The sequence below is a fragment of the Pseudorasbora parva genome, chromosome 22, assembly GCF_024679245.1.
Source record: "Pseudorasbora parva isolate DD20220531a chromosome 22, ASM2467924v1, whole genome shotgun sequence".
Taxonomy (NCBI): Eukaryota; Metazoa; Chordata; class Actinopteri; order Cypriniformes; family Gobionidae; genus Pseudorasbora; species Pseudorasbora parva.
The window spans coordinates 25,696,693-25,711,753 of NC_090193.1; the positions used below are offsets into that span (position 1 = coordinate 25,696,693).

Genomic DNA, 15,061 nt, shown 5'->3' on the forward strand with positions numbered 1-15,061 from the left:
CTCAGACTGAAGTTTAGCCGTCCTACCTGCTTTTTCACAATAAAGTAAATCACCTCCTGGAGAGAGGAGATTACGGCTCTTAATGTGCAAGCATTCACAACAAAAACCATCAAATAAATGGGCTAGTGCCCCTAAAGAGCGGGTGTGTGTGTGGTGGGGGGTTCCTAAATGCCTTACAGCACCGTCTTTCAACGGCAGGCGGCGCCACCGCGGTGTTTTTTCAAAGACAACAGAGCCAGTTTGAACTCGCCGTCTGACACACAGCAGCTTTCAACTCTTTCTCCATCCTGCTTGTGTTCGGTGGCCGTCCGGAAGAGATAACATTTCTTTAAGAGCAGTTCTGGAAAGCAGGTAACATTCTGCACGATAAAAAACCTAATTATTACAATGCTAAGGTAAAATTGGGATTTATATATAGCAGTAAACGCATCCAGACACAGTAACGTTAGTTAAAAGGTGCGTAGCGGTTCCTGTGTCTCAATGCTAACCTGCTCTAATATAATAGCTTTGAGGTTTTCTAAGCGCTTATTATATTTCTAATTAATCGTTGTTTTGAGCATTTTGGCGAATAATATAGCAGTAGTTGTTTTTGTAGCATTGTTGCTATGTTATGTATGATGATTTTGTAAGTGTTGGACATGACGTATGCCGGTGTTTTGGCTGCTCGTCCTCTAAAATTTAAAGCCCCTTGTTAGCTAGCAGGCTAATTACCGTTAGTCTTAGGTATGAGCTATGCGATGCCTCTTCATATAGAATTATGTGTCAGTTATAACGGTTTTAATTCGAAATCCACCGAGCTGCCTATCTAGACGTATTTGGAACAAATTTGCGTTCGAACGTTCGATTCGAATTAACGTTAGCGGTGAATATTTTGATTCATCACAGTGACTCGAATCTTTTTAAATCAGATTAAAAAATATATAAAAAAAAAAAAACAGATTGGTCCAGTGGCTCTTTCCGCTGGTTATCGATTGAGTGGGAGTAAATGACAACAACACCCAGTCGTTTATTTGTTAAAGTCTTATGCTGTATGCAGTTCTTTCATTATTTTTTATTTTTATCAAGATATGAAAGACAACTATATAGCTTCAGAAATGAAGATTTTCAGGAATGTCCTTAATCTAATTAATGAGTACATCATCATCAGTCTTTTTCACACAATTGCTCTTCTTCACGAACAATGTCTCCTTTCAGTGACGCTCAGTTTTAATAGTTTCAATAGACCGTAGAAAAATTGCAAATGAGTCATGACTATTGAAGTAAAAAATTGAGAAATATCAAAACTATTATTAAATATGTATATATAAACAATATTGTTTATTGCCGAATATTCTTATTTATTCAAATATTTACATGGTAGTGAATGATAATGATTAGAAAAAAAACATAAATTACAACATGCACTTTATAGGCTTTGAAACGGCCAGTATTTTGAACTGAGATGATGCCAAGTTGTTGTTTTTTCCCCCTAAGACTGAATGCAATTTCATAGAGAGGCAAACAGGAGGCTGGTTTAGACCTGCCTGTGTTCAAAGCTCCTGTCAGAGGTAAGCAGTCTCTGTTGTTGTTACGGGTCACTGGTGTTGTCATGACTTGACTTTGGCGATGAAGTTTTGTTTAGATTTAATGTATAACTTTTGGTCCACAGTGAACTGAAGTGTAGACTTCAGAGGTTTGGGTCGGGTCACAGGGCAGTCTACTTATGTCAGGCCAAATCAGGTCTGCCAGTCATGCGGACTGCCGGGTCACTGAGGAATGCAACGTCCCAGCCGATGTGGAGCTGATGGAGCTGGGTCCCCTGCTGGAGGAGAATGGCCCCGTAGGAGCCAAAGGACTCCAGTCAGAGGCAAGCCATGTAATTATTAATCTAAATGCATTACAGAGTTTTTCATATTCAGTGCCAGGCTGCCAGCAGAACGTGTTGCAGACTTGTTTTGAACTCTGATTGTGTCCACAGGGAGCAAATAATCTTGTTGATGAGGAAGAGGAGGATGAAGAAGTCGGAGAGGTTCTGACGCTACCACTGCAGGCTCACCATGCAATGGAGAAGATGGAGGAGTTTGTGCATAAGGTGTGATCATCAAACACAACTGCTTTAAATCTTAAACAGAAATTTAAAGGAATGGTTTCCCCCAAAAATGAAACTTGTCATCATTTGCTCACCCTCATGTCATTCACATAAAACATTCTTCAAAATATCATAGTCATACAGGTTTGGAAGGACATAACAACAAAGTGATTATGCTGAATCTCTTTTCTGCAGGTCTGGGAGGGCCGTTGGAGGGTCATTCCCTTTCACGTCTTGCCGGAGTGGCTAAAAGACAATGACTACCTCCTGCACGGTCACCGGCCTCCTATGCCCTCGTTCCGTGCTTGCTTTGGGAGCATTTTCAGGATCCACACAGAGACGGGGAATATCTGGACTCATTTGTTGGGTAAGGTTGGGGTTACAGTGTGGAGTCATCACAGAGAATGGTGGCTATTGTGCACCTCATGCATTTATTTAGTGCAATAAGTATTCAGCAGATCAATTACAAGAACAAACACTGCTCTCTTTTTGAGAGCATGCAAGATCAAGTTAAGCCTTTTAATTGTGCTAAAAAAGTCATATTAACAAATAAAAAATGTCTTTTAACGTTAAAATCATTATAAATGTGCATAACAATGACAAAGTGTCCATGATTTAAAAAAATCTTAAAACAATCTTGTGTAAAACGGATGTCAAGCATTAAATAAAATAAAAATGTTAGATTATAAATTTACAAATTAAAAACTTGCTTTGGTAATTAACTAAAATGCATACATTTAAGTAGAAGGACTAAAATGACTAACTTGAATGAAAATAAAGCAATGTATGAAGAAATAAAGAAATATTACAAATAAATAATAATAAAAATATAGGGATGCACCGATGCCAGGATTAGTATCAGGGCTGATACTGCATTCATGTACTCGACAACTCATAAAAAATGTTCTGATACTATGCAGCATGTACAGTACAGTGAATGAAGAAATATATTTTACAACTGTCCTTAACAGTTTAGATACTCCACCGCTTTTCATATTAAACTATGTTAATCCCTTAATTAAGACGAGTTGATACATACCCCACTCGACTCAGTGTGCACTTAAAGGGGAACTTCACCACTTTTTCATATTAAACTATGTTATTCCCTTAACTAAAACGAGTTGATACATACCCCTCTCGACTCAGTGCGTGCACTCAATCTCTCTGACGCGCGGTCACGATCTGATAGCATTTAGCTTAGCCCACTAAGCCCAGTTCATTCACTATGGAACCAAACAGAGATCAAGTTAGAAGCGACCAAACACCTCCACGTTTCCCCTATTTAAATACAGTTACACGAATAGTTGAACGATCAAGTATGGTGACAAAATAAAACGTGGCACTTCTCTAATCGGATTAAAAAGGATAACTATAATGTATGGCGGAATAGCACTTCTGAGATTTCGACTTGGCGCAGTAAAAAGTCACGCCTGAAAAATCCTTGTATCACCATACTGGAGGAAATGTGGAGGTGTTTGGTCGCTTCTAACTTGATCTCTGTTTGGTACCTGATGAATGAACTGGGCTTAGTGGGCTAAGCTAAATGCTATCAGAATGTCAGCGCGTGTCAGAACGATTAAGTGCACACACTGAGACGAGAGAGGTATCAATGTATCGTTTTAGTTAAGGGAATAACATTGTTTAATATGAAAAAGCGTTCGAGTATCCCTTTAACAGGCTTCATTAAGCATGAAATTAAATTAAGGAAATATGTATTTGTTAAATAAATTAAACATCAAAAATGATTCATATTCCTTTGATTTCGGTGAATACCAAAAAAGGAAAGTGTTGGTATTAGCCTCGTTCTCGAAAAAGTGGTAACGGTGCATCCCTAATAAGATATACTAATACAAGTAGCAAATCTTTTTAGTTTTCATTGTTCTTTGGTCTGATTTGCCTGTGACCTAGTTTCCTAGTGTGTGTGTGCCTGTTTGTTCCCGTGATTATGATTCTTTTCACCTGTTGTTCTATTAATTGTCTCTTTTAGTCTGTGTGTTTACTCCCTGTTTTGTTCAGTTCTTTGTCCGTTCTTTCTGGAAAGTGGCTGTTTGCTCATTCTTCTTCAATCTCCTGTTTCATTCATTGTGGATTTAATAAAGACTGTGTTTATTAGATATGCCTTCGTCGTGCGCCACTATAAATACACACTACATACTATATACACGTGCGCCACTATAGACAACCACTACATGACAGAAGATTGGAATTTAAACAGAAGACAATTTTTGCAGGGTTTTTCTTTTCTCTTCTCCATTCACCCATGGGCCTGTCTGCTATAAAACTCCTGTGCCTGGAGCAGAGGGACCGTTCACTGGAAGACCATATGAGGGACTTTATAGACTTATTCACACTACCCTGACCTGACTGCTTGGTTTGTATTTTTTTATCGTGCTAGTGAGCGGTCTAAGGCAGCCTACCAGTGAACGGTCCTCTAAATAACTTCACCGCTTGTGTGGAATGGGTGCTGGTGAACAACAAATTGGCATTCACCATCGGCCCAGCTGAGGACATCGTCACCAGCCCCACTCTAGATCCATCAGATCCAGAGCCCAGCCATTCACCGTCCGCAAGCTACATGGAGATTGCACTAGATCCCACCGCAGACTGTGGAATTCAGCCTGCCGCGATGTACAACCCCAAACCTGGCCTGTAATGAGGACGGAACGAGAACTCGGCCAAAAGCCTAAGCCACACAGAGAGTCTGACCAGGAGCGTGAGTTGGCAACACCGTGCATCACAGAGGGACTGCTAGTGGAGATCATGGACATGGAGGGAAGCCCCACCCACATCCCCACCGCTGTGGAGTATTACCTGGCCTCTGGAAATTATATTGATGATTTTGAGGAGGATATACCCCTGAATCTCCCATTTCTGATGGTGTCAGCAAGCTTCAAATCTCCTGCTTCTCCTGTGTTTCCAGAGTTCCAGTCCAGCTTCCCTCTCCCACATCCTCTTCCCATTTCAGCCAGGTTCTCAGCCCTGCCTCTACTGGTTCCCTTCAGCCCCTCAACATCTCATCTTACGCCACTCTGTAAGGATCTGCCTCAGATTTTCAGGTCACCTGCTCTGCACATTCAACTGGATCCCCTGACTCTGCCTTCAGCATATGAGTCCATCGATCCAACTCAGCCTGTCGACCTAATCATCATTGCATCTCCTCCAGGCTGCCTTGTCTCTGTGGCTCTAAAGGCAGGATGATGTCGATCCTCCTCTTTTCTCCTCTTCCCGCTTGGTCTTCGGCTCCACCTCCGCCCTTCTGCTTCCTGGTTTCACCTCGGACCCTCTTCTCCAAAGCCATAGATGTCGTGTGGGCTCATCAGCTCCACCTGGGGTATCTACCTCCAGCAGCTCCGTCTTCTTCCATCATTCCCCTGATGTCAACAGCAAAATCTTCACCATGGCTCCTCCCTCCCTCAACTCTGCCGCAGGGCATCGTCCTGGCTGGACTGTGGGTTCCTAGCTGGCTGCTCCTGGCTCCTTCCACTCCCCCATGGACTGTTTTGCTGCCCTTAATTTGGTCACACCCATTTCCAGCTCCACATCCTTCCCCAGAGCCCCCTCCCTCCTCAGATGCACTATTTACAATGCGGGGATGGTCCTTCTAGAAAGGGGAGCTACTGTAATGTGTATGCTCTGTTTTGATTTAGTTTTCATAGTTCTTTGTTCTGTTTTGCCTGTGTGACCTAGGCCCTGTTTACACCTGGTATTAAGATGCATTTTGGTCGATCCGATTACAAGTGGATGATGTTAAATGCAGGTGTAAACAGGATCTAGATGTTTTGAGCTGGTCCACATTCAAGCACTTCCAGAGGTAGAAAACACATTTGGCTAGTTTGCTTTCTTAGTGTAGACGCTCATGTGGTCAAATGTGTTCAAACAGCCACAAAAGACTAGGGGGAAGAGCTCTGTTGAGATGCTTTGCTTGCTATGATACAGAATATCTGCGGAAGTGTTACTAGTATCTCTCACTTCACAGATAAATGGTTTCTTTATTGTTTCTATTTGCCGAAACAGTGTTATGTATTTGCTCTTATTCTGAATACTTATGTTCTGTTATTATGCTTCTTGTTGTCATCTGTTGATGTTGTAGAAGCAGAATGTGGCGGTTGGTCTGTGTTGTATTTGTCCCACCCCTACTCCACTGTGATTGGATGGCTGGGGAAAAAGTGACAGTGATGAGCTCTGCGTTTTACTCAAAGTTGACCATTCTTCAACTCTTGGCGACCGGTAAAAAATGCCATGGACACATGGCATTAGAGAAACTTTTCCTCATGCTTTCATCCCCAGTAGGGTGGACGTTTTGTAATGGACTCCACACTGGCCTTCCTAAATGGACTATAAGACAGCTGCAGGTCATACAGAAGAGCTGCTGCCAGGATTCAGAGCAGAATCAGCAAAATATGTACAGATCGCACCAGTCCTAAGGTCCTTGCACTACTGTTGCAGTACTGTTACTTGTTTATAAATCACTCATTGTCCTAGAACCTAAATACATTACAGATATGCTCAGATCACTAAGATCATCATGGTCAAGTCACTCAAAGCAAGGAGAGTCTGTTTTAGCTTTTATGCCAGCTGCAGCTGGAACCAGCTTCCAGAAGAGATCAGATTTGCTTCAACAGTGTTCACATTCAAATCCAGACTCAAAACACATCTGTTTAGCTGTGTATTTACTGATTGTGCAATTTGCCACTGTCTGTCAGAGGCAGATTGCGGATTAAGGCAGACTCCACTCAATTAAGGGTTGGAGGTACCACAAGCTATCAGAAGCAGGCAGTGTGGGAAATGCTCCACTCCATTAAGGGGTTGGAGCTACTAGAAGCCATCAGAGACTGAAAGTGTTGTGAATGCTCTACTCCATTAAGGGGTTGGTGCTACTAGAAGCCATAAGAGACTGACAGTGTGATGAATGCTCCACTCCATTAAGGGGTTGGAGCAACTGGAATCCATTGGAGACAGACAGGGTTGCGAATGCTCCACTCCATTAAGGGGTTGGAGCAACTGGAATCAATTGGAGACAGACAGGGTGGTGAATGCTCCACTCCATTCAAGGGGTTGGAGGTACCGGAAGCCATCAGTGGCAGACAGCGAGTGAATACTCCACTCTGTTAAGGTGTTGGAGGTACTGGAATCCATTGGAGACAGACAGGGTGGTGAATGCTCCACTCCATTAAGGGGTTGGAAAGTAATTAGGAAGCTCGGAGTTGCTATTAGTCTTGCGAGCTGAAGCTCTCGGTCTTCTATTCAGACAGGTGCCAATTTGAATGAATCAGGATTCTCTGCTTTTATTATTTTTTATTTTTTTGTGCATATTTTTATTTCTCATGGATTGGTTGTGATTTTTATTTTTTATTTCTTTTCTATGTGAAGCACTTTGAATTACCATTGTGTATGACATTTTCTGTATAAATAAACTTGCCTTGCCTTACCCTGACTGCTCGCTCTGTGTTCTTTTTACCATGCTAGCGCGCAGTCTAAGGCAAACCAACCATTGAACGGTCCTCAAAAGTATTTTGGTGCTTTCGTGGAGTGGGTGCTGGTGAACAATAAATCAGCATTCACCATCGGCCTAGCTGAGGACATCGTCCCCAGCCCCACTCTAGATCCATCAGATCCAGAGCCCAGCCATTCACTACCCACAAGCTTCACAGAAGCTTCATTGCCCTAGATCCCACCGCAGTCTGGAATTCAGCCTGATACGATGTACGAGTCCAATCCTGTAATGAGGATGGAACGAGACATCGCCCCGGTGCCTGAGCCACACAGAGAGTCTCATTTAATCTGTGTATATATACACCCTGTTTTGTTCAGTTCCTTGTCCCATCTCGTTTATGGAAAGTGGTTGTTTGCTTAATCTTGTTCAATCTTAACCATCTAGTAAAAAGTAAAAACAGTGTACACACAATTTAAAGTGATACTTCACCGCTTTTTCATATTAAACTACGTTATTCCCTTAACTAAGCCGAGTTGATACATACCTCTCTTGTTTCAGTTCGTGCACTTAAAGGTTTAGTTCACCCAAAAATGAAATTGATGTCATTAATGACTCACCCTAATGCTGTTCCACACCCGTAAGACCTCCGTTCATCTTCGGAACACAGTTTAAGATATATATTTAGTCCAAGTGTAGGCACACTATACTGTCCATGTCCAGAAAGGTAATAAAAACTTCATCAAACTAGTCCATGTATTTTCAATGCTTCAAGAGATTCTAATTAACCATCTGATGTCACATATGGACTATTTTGATGATGTTTTTATTCCCTTTCTGGACATGAACAGTATAGTGTGCCTACACTTGGATATGCTCTCGAACTAAATATAAAACATCTTAAACTATGTTCTGAAGTTGAATGGAGGTCTTACGGGTGTGGAACGACATTAGGGTGAGTCATTAATGACATAAATTTCATTTTTGGGTGAACTAAACCTTTAATCGCTCTGACGCGCTGTGACGATCTGATAGCATTTAGCTTAGCCCACTAAGCCCAGTTCATTCACTATGGAACCAAACAGAGATCAAGTTAGAAGTGACCAAACACCTCCATGTTTTCCCTATTTAAATACAGTTACACGAATAGTTGAACGATCAAGTATGGTGACACAAAATAAAATGTGGCGCTTTTCTATGCGGATTAAAAAGGATAACTATAATGTAAGGCAGAATAGCACTTCTGAGAGTACTTTGACTCGGCGCAGTAAAAAGTCACGCCTGAAAAATCCTCCCTCATATCTCCCCCTCCCTCTCTCATTTCTGTCAATAGGGGGGGAAGGGGAGATGTGAGGGAGGATGTTTCAGTTATGACTTTTTACAGTGCCGAGTCGAAGTACTCTCAGAAGTGCTATTCTGCCATACATTATAGTTCTCCTAAGTTAAATGCTATCAGAATGTGACCGCGCGTCAGAGCGATTAAGTGCACTCACTCAGACGAGAGAAACATGTATCAACCCGTTTTAGTTAAGGGAATAACATAGTTAAATATGAAAAAGTGGTGAAGTATCTAAACTGTTAAAAACAGTTGTAAAATATATTTCTTCATTATGATAGTTAAATAATTTAGTAAAATGTAATGTAAGTTTTTTTAGTCAATTAAAAGATCCTGACCAAAAAACAAAACAAAAAACATTGACCTATTGTTTGTTTTTGTTTTTCCTACAGGGTTAATTTTATTCTTGTGCCTGGGCACACTTACCATGCTGAGGCCCAATATGTACTTCATGGCCCCCTTGCAGGAGAAAGTGGTGTTTGGGATGTTCTTCTTGGGTGCAGTGCTGTGCCTCAGCTTCTCCTGGCTTTTTCACACTGTCTACTGCCATTCTGAGAAAGTCTCTCGCACTTTCTCTAAGTAGGTTTATTGTCTTGTTATGAACTGCACTATTTCATGATGGAAATGACTTTAAGTGACTTATCGCTCTGTTTTCTCTTTTTTTCTCTCTCTCTCTCAGACTAGACTACTCCGGAATTGCTTTGCTGATCATGGGCTCTTTTGTGCCCTGGCTTTACTACTCCTTCTACTGCTCTCCTCAGCCGCGTCTCATCTACCTCACAATCGTCTGTGTGTTGGGTATAGCAGCCATCGTCGTTGCACAGTGGGACCGTTTCTCCACTCCCCGCCACAGGCCCACCAGAGCAGGTTGGCAGTGACGTATTTGCCATAACGTGTACATTGTCTTATTTTAAGCCAATTTTTAATGTTAAAAGATTCTACCTGAAGTGACTAAATATAGTACCAAATGATAGAAGTTAATCTGTAAATTTCAGTAGTATATGTAAATGAACAATGTTTACTCTTTCTTCGTGTTACCTGGACTAAGAAATTAATATTTATTTTACCACCGGATGACGTAAAACGCTGACTTTTAACAGCTCTATGATTTTCTTGTAAACCACAGATCTTACTTCTCCATATTTTATCCTCATCTATAGACAGTCGAATTGACCTTGTCAACTCTAAACAGAATTATGGTAAAGATGGAAGTTGGAACACTATGTCAACGGATTTCTTACTTGTATGGGATGGTGTTTTGCTTCGGGGGGTTGGGCGGGACTTGGCCTGAAACACTGTTCGTTGTCATCCAGTTTCTCTTCATATTTAGGGTTCTTTGCAGCCTTTAGCCACTGTCTACAAGGCTATAGATGCTTCACTGGAAACCAAAAATAACTTTCTCCTTAAAAGTTTACTCATTGAACACCTGGGAACAATACAAGTAGACACCATTATAACTAAAAGTTTAAAAGTGACGTGGCATGTAGTCAAGTATTGTGTCCCATACTCCCATACTATTTGTGCTCTGCATTTCACCCAGCAGGGAGTGTTGAGCACTCACTAAGAACACACATCCAGGTTAGTGGGCAGCCATTTTCTGCTAACAAGTATTTCCTACTAAAAGCAAAGAAGACTGGGGTAGCTGCAGGGCGGAGTAATTGGCATGCCGAAATGTGAATTTCGGAAAAGAGAAACTAACCGCTAAACCATCACCCCACATCCTAACAGGCAGCTTTCACAACCATTTTTGAAGACCTTTCATCACATCCATTACTCCAACCTGCAAATACTCACACTTGAAGCAAAACAGAGTCTTGCACGTGGGTGAATCACTAATATTTGATGTAACAGGTGGAATAATATTTACGTCAGCGGTGCGGGTCGGGAATCGATTGGCCTGGGCAGACTGCAGGTCCAATAGCCAAGCCAATTACGACGCAATTTCGGTATCCACTGAAAGGCTCGCTTTCTGCATACAATCTATTCACAATTTGAATAAAAGTTTTATCTTTGCTTCTAAGAGGATCAGCGGCCACGTATACCCTGCAGAGTTTCAGGAGAGACAACCACATAAATGCAATCCCTAATATATGACAGTAAAGGCTCATATTTGGCTATATGTTTTTGATTGCAGAGTGACATCTAAGCATCTATATAGCCTATGGTATAATTTGAACAAATTTGCTGGGTGGGTGCGTGTTCACCAAATAGGATCCGTGCAGGACTCCTATACGCCTCTATGCCTATACATAGGAGACTGGGAATGGCTTTGGACAGCAACATGCCCAGTGCATTATGGGTGTTTAAGTTTTCCTACCGATTTGGCAAAAGGGAACACATCTGAACGTTTATAGTGTTATTTTAGCATTATTAGTATATAGTATTATATCCCCCAACAGGGTGCATTTATTCATGGAAAATTGTTTTGGAATTTGTTTTTCTTTAGGAGTTTTCATGGGTCTTGGATTGAGCGGGATTGTCCCCACCATGCACTTCACCATCGAGGAGGGTTTTGTCAAAGCCACTACTGTTGGACAGATGGGCTGGTTCTATTTAATGGGCGCCATGTACATCACAGGTGCTGGATTGTATGCTGCACGAATCCCAGAGCGTTATTTCCCGGGCAAGTGTGATATTTGGGTAAGTTAAGGTGTTTTCAGAAATTATTTTCTTAGTCAAATTCTGGAACATAGTGATAAGCAGATGTTTTCTAACCTAATTTGTTCTCTTCTCAGTTTCACTCACATCAGATATTCCATGTGCTGGTGGTGGCAGCAGCCTTCATTCATTTCTATGGGGTGTCCAATCTGCAGGAGTTCCGCTATGGCCTTGAGGGAGGCTGCACTGATGACACTCTCCTCTGAGAGCCCTGCAAACATCCCTTTTTGATTAGGATTTTTAGTGCCCCATTTATACTTATTCCTTGATTTGTTTTTATTCACCTTTGAGTTTGTTCCTGATGTTTTGACTTTTATTCATTTTTATTCTGTTACAAAGAATCCATGAAATTTCATTTGATGAAAGCTTTTGTGTGGTTAAAGGGCACCGTAGGCTGAACAAGTAATCGAAGGCTGAAACATGATAACCTTAGTTATCATCAAACTTTAATTCATACACAATCTCTTGGAGTTTGAACGCGTTTCTTTAGTAGTGAAAAGCACTTTCGTTAAGCTGTAGAGATGTCCCCTCATGATATAATGCATACACGTTTTTCTTAATGTAAATGAACAGTTCTTCACATCATTTGATGCACACCCAAACTATTGCCCAAACTTTACTGAATAGCGCAGAGATGTCTTTGACATCTTTTTTTTCTACTGGAAAACGCACAAAGGGCAAAGAAAGGGTTTGAGGGTTTTTGGCAAAATCTACCTGCTTAGAACATGGTCATAATTTTAACTTTTACTTCTAGGTCAAATGAAAATGTAAACAGGTCAACTGTTGCACCTTACAGCACAGATATTGAATATCATTGTTATTAAAGCCTCTGCATGGATACATCTGTGCAGTCTGTAAAGTATAAACTTTCCTGTAAAGTATAAGAATATTCCTGTGCCTTAGGCCACTGGAAATAGGTTAAAAATAGATGGGCCAAAACTACAGTGTAGTAAATTTTCATTAGTCTAAACATAACTAGTTAATTTACTTTGCAAGCAATCCAATCAAATGATTAATAAGGTTACATAAATAAAAAGTTTGAGCTTTATTGTTGAACTTTCTCAGACTGCTGTTTGTAAAAAATAAAAAAGTAAAGTAGTGTTTGATCCTTTTTAAATAAGCTAACTGTGTGGCTTTACCACATCCATATACATTCATGTGTTACGTGTAGAGGTGGTAAATCATTTACATTTAACTGAAATGTGAAATGTTAAAATAAATATTTATGGATCATACTGTGAGTTTCTTTTATTTGGTTGATTTATACGGTGGAGAATGTCATTCAAGTAAAAAGGCAGATTTGTATCTATAGGTTCAAAATTGAACCCCTGAAGGGGTTATACATTTGCATACAACTGTCTCTTTGAACCAGGATATTATTTGCAAATTATATCTAAATAAAGGATATATATTAAACAAAATCTCAAAAGTGCTACAGAATTAAAACAGTCAACAACTATATATATATATATATATATATATATATATATATATATATATATATATATATATATATATATATATATATATATATATATATATATATATATATATATATATCAGGATTTTAAAAGGATCTTCCCGTCATGTCATAGCATTGCTGCGTTTGAAAATGGAGTCTATTAATCTGAGCGGAACGAATTCGTGGCTTGTTTTTAATCCGGTCTGCTTTAGCAGTTGCGCCTGTATTAGCAGTAGCTGACGCTACTTCGCTAGGATTTTTCAGCTGCTGTGTATTATTGTGTTTATACTTAAATTACCATATTTGTACTCAATATTTCGAAGACCATATTTGGATAACCAATCTGACTTATGCAGGGTCAGTTTTCCTCATGGTTTGACTTAGAGGCGAGTATTCTTCTTTCTAGTATCTTATTTAGCCAGTTAGCTAACTAACTTAATTATATCAATGCCATATTAGATGTATTTACAGACTGGCCATAACCAAGTTGTATATGTTAAATTCTGATTGATCGCATGTTTTGTTTTCAGTTTGCGTACTAACATGGATGACAGTAAACAGACATCCTCTCCCGAGGGATCTATAGACCCCTCTCTCGTGACAGAAGATGGTAAAAATGTGAAATCGGTGTTGTGCCAGAGATGCTCTTCTAAGGTGCTCTGCCCAGGCATGGCAGTGTTTGCAGAAAAGGAGGTAACGTTTTTCAAAACTAGATTGTGTAAATCATTTTAAAATGCATCATGTTCACGTGTTACATCACGATAATTCATTGTAATTAACACCGTGATTTTCAAAATTATAGTCATGATATGTAGGTTTGCACAACTGTCTTTTAATTATGCATTTTTATATTACATACAATGATGATGACGTTATCTCAAGACTTATGTCCTCTGTTTTCCATGCAACATCCCTTTCCATTTACCAGCTGTTTCTGCCTTCAATGAGAAAGAAAACCTCCATTGGTCAGTCAGACGGGACATTGGATGGGGACACATTGACAGCGCACTGGCTGGTTGATGACATGTACACATTTGAGAATGTGGGTTTCACAAAAGATGTAGGCAAAGTCAAGTATCTTATCTGTGCGGATTGTGAGATTGGACCCATTGGTTGGCATTGCCTGGATGACAAGAAGAGCTTCTATGTGGCATTGGACAGGGTGAACCACGAATAAGAGCACTGACTGAAGTCTCTGTTTGGAAAAATGATAAAGTATTTGACTGTAATTCAAATGGCTTTTTTGTTTGGAAACAACTACTATTAGCCTTGTTTCTGCGCTTTGCAGAATTAAAAAAAATATATATATTGGTTTTTGTATATATATTTTTTTTATTGTGATGTTTCCATTTTCACCAAAACGTATGCTATGTGCACCTGTCTCACATCACAGTCTGCCATAGATCATTTTAAACATTCCTTAACACTAGACTTTCTATTATCTCTGAGTTTTCAGAACAGATAAAGTCACTTTTGTGTATGAGATATAGGTCAGTGCTAATAAAAAAAATCATTGTTGAGCATTTAAGAGCATTGCAATATTATACTGACAAAATAAAATATAATTCTAAGCTGTTATGAGTTGTGTGTGTGTGTGTGTAGGTAAGTTTGTGTTTACATAATATATGTGTACTGTGTATAATTATTATTATATATAATATAAATTGTATAAATGCAAATATTTCTTAAATATACTTTAATGTATTATGATTGCATGAATGATTAATCTTTTGTGTGTGTGTGTGTGTGTATATATATATATATATATATAATTTCTAAAATGGTATTCTTAGAGGGGGGGTAGACATTTACCCTGTGTGTGTGTGTGTGTGTGTGTGTGTGTGTATGTCTAATAATTGATAATATGGGTAAATACGTCTTGTAGTTTTGAAAGAATACCACAATACCATTTTAGACTAGGAAGAATATTCATCACCCTCACTGGATGAGCTGCTGAGAGTAAAAATATTAATGACCATTTATGATTTTAGGTGATTTGGGGAAAACAACGCAGGAAACGCATTTTTTAAGACAATAAAAAAAGTGCCGATATTGTCGGTAACGAGTAAGGCTACTACTGCCACACCTCAGTCATCTGCCTCGATA

The 15,061-nt window shown here is 39.8% G+C and overlaps 2 protein-coding genes across 3 annotated transcripts; both read left to right on the forward strand.

Moving 5' to 3' along the window:
• Positions 1-198: 198 nt before the first annotated feature.
• On the forward strand, positions 199-12,728 carry adipor1a (adiponectin receptor 1a). Of its 2 annotated transcripts, none has more exons than XM_067431396.1 (9): positions 199-351; positions 1,474-1,547; positions 1,649-1,855; positions 1,958-2,071; positions 2,264-2,435; positions 9,228-9,414; positions 9,515-9,702; positions 11,282-11,475; positions 11,571-12,728. In XM_067431396.1, the coding sequence occupies exons 3-9, from the start codon at positions 1,703-1,705 to the stop codon at positions 11,697-11,699; spliced, it is 1,137 nt and encodes a 378-aa protein (XP_067287497.1). In that variant the 5' UTR covers positions 199-351; positions 1,474-1,547; positions 1,649-1,702; the 3' UTR covers positions 11,700-12,728. The 2 variants fall into 2 exon arrangements, with proteins under 2 accessions (XP_067287497.1, XP_067287499.1); XM_067431398.1 differs by having other exon boundaries at positions 1,649-1,846.
• A 396-nt stretch (positions 12,729-13,124) lies between these two features.
• Positions 13,125-14,531, forward strand: rabif (RAB interacting factor). Its single transcript, XM_067431390.1, has 3 exons — positions 13,125-13,341; positions 13,486-13,648; positions 13,884-14,531. Exons 2-3 carry the CDS (start codon positions 13,499-13,501, stop codon positions 14,130-14,132), a joined length of 399 nt encoding a protein of 132 aa, XP_067287491.1. The 5' UTR covers positions 13,125-13,341; positions 13,486-13,498; the 3' UTR covers positions 14,133-14,531.
• Positions 14,532-15,061: the final 530 nt, after the last annotated feature.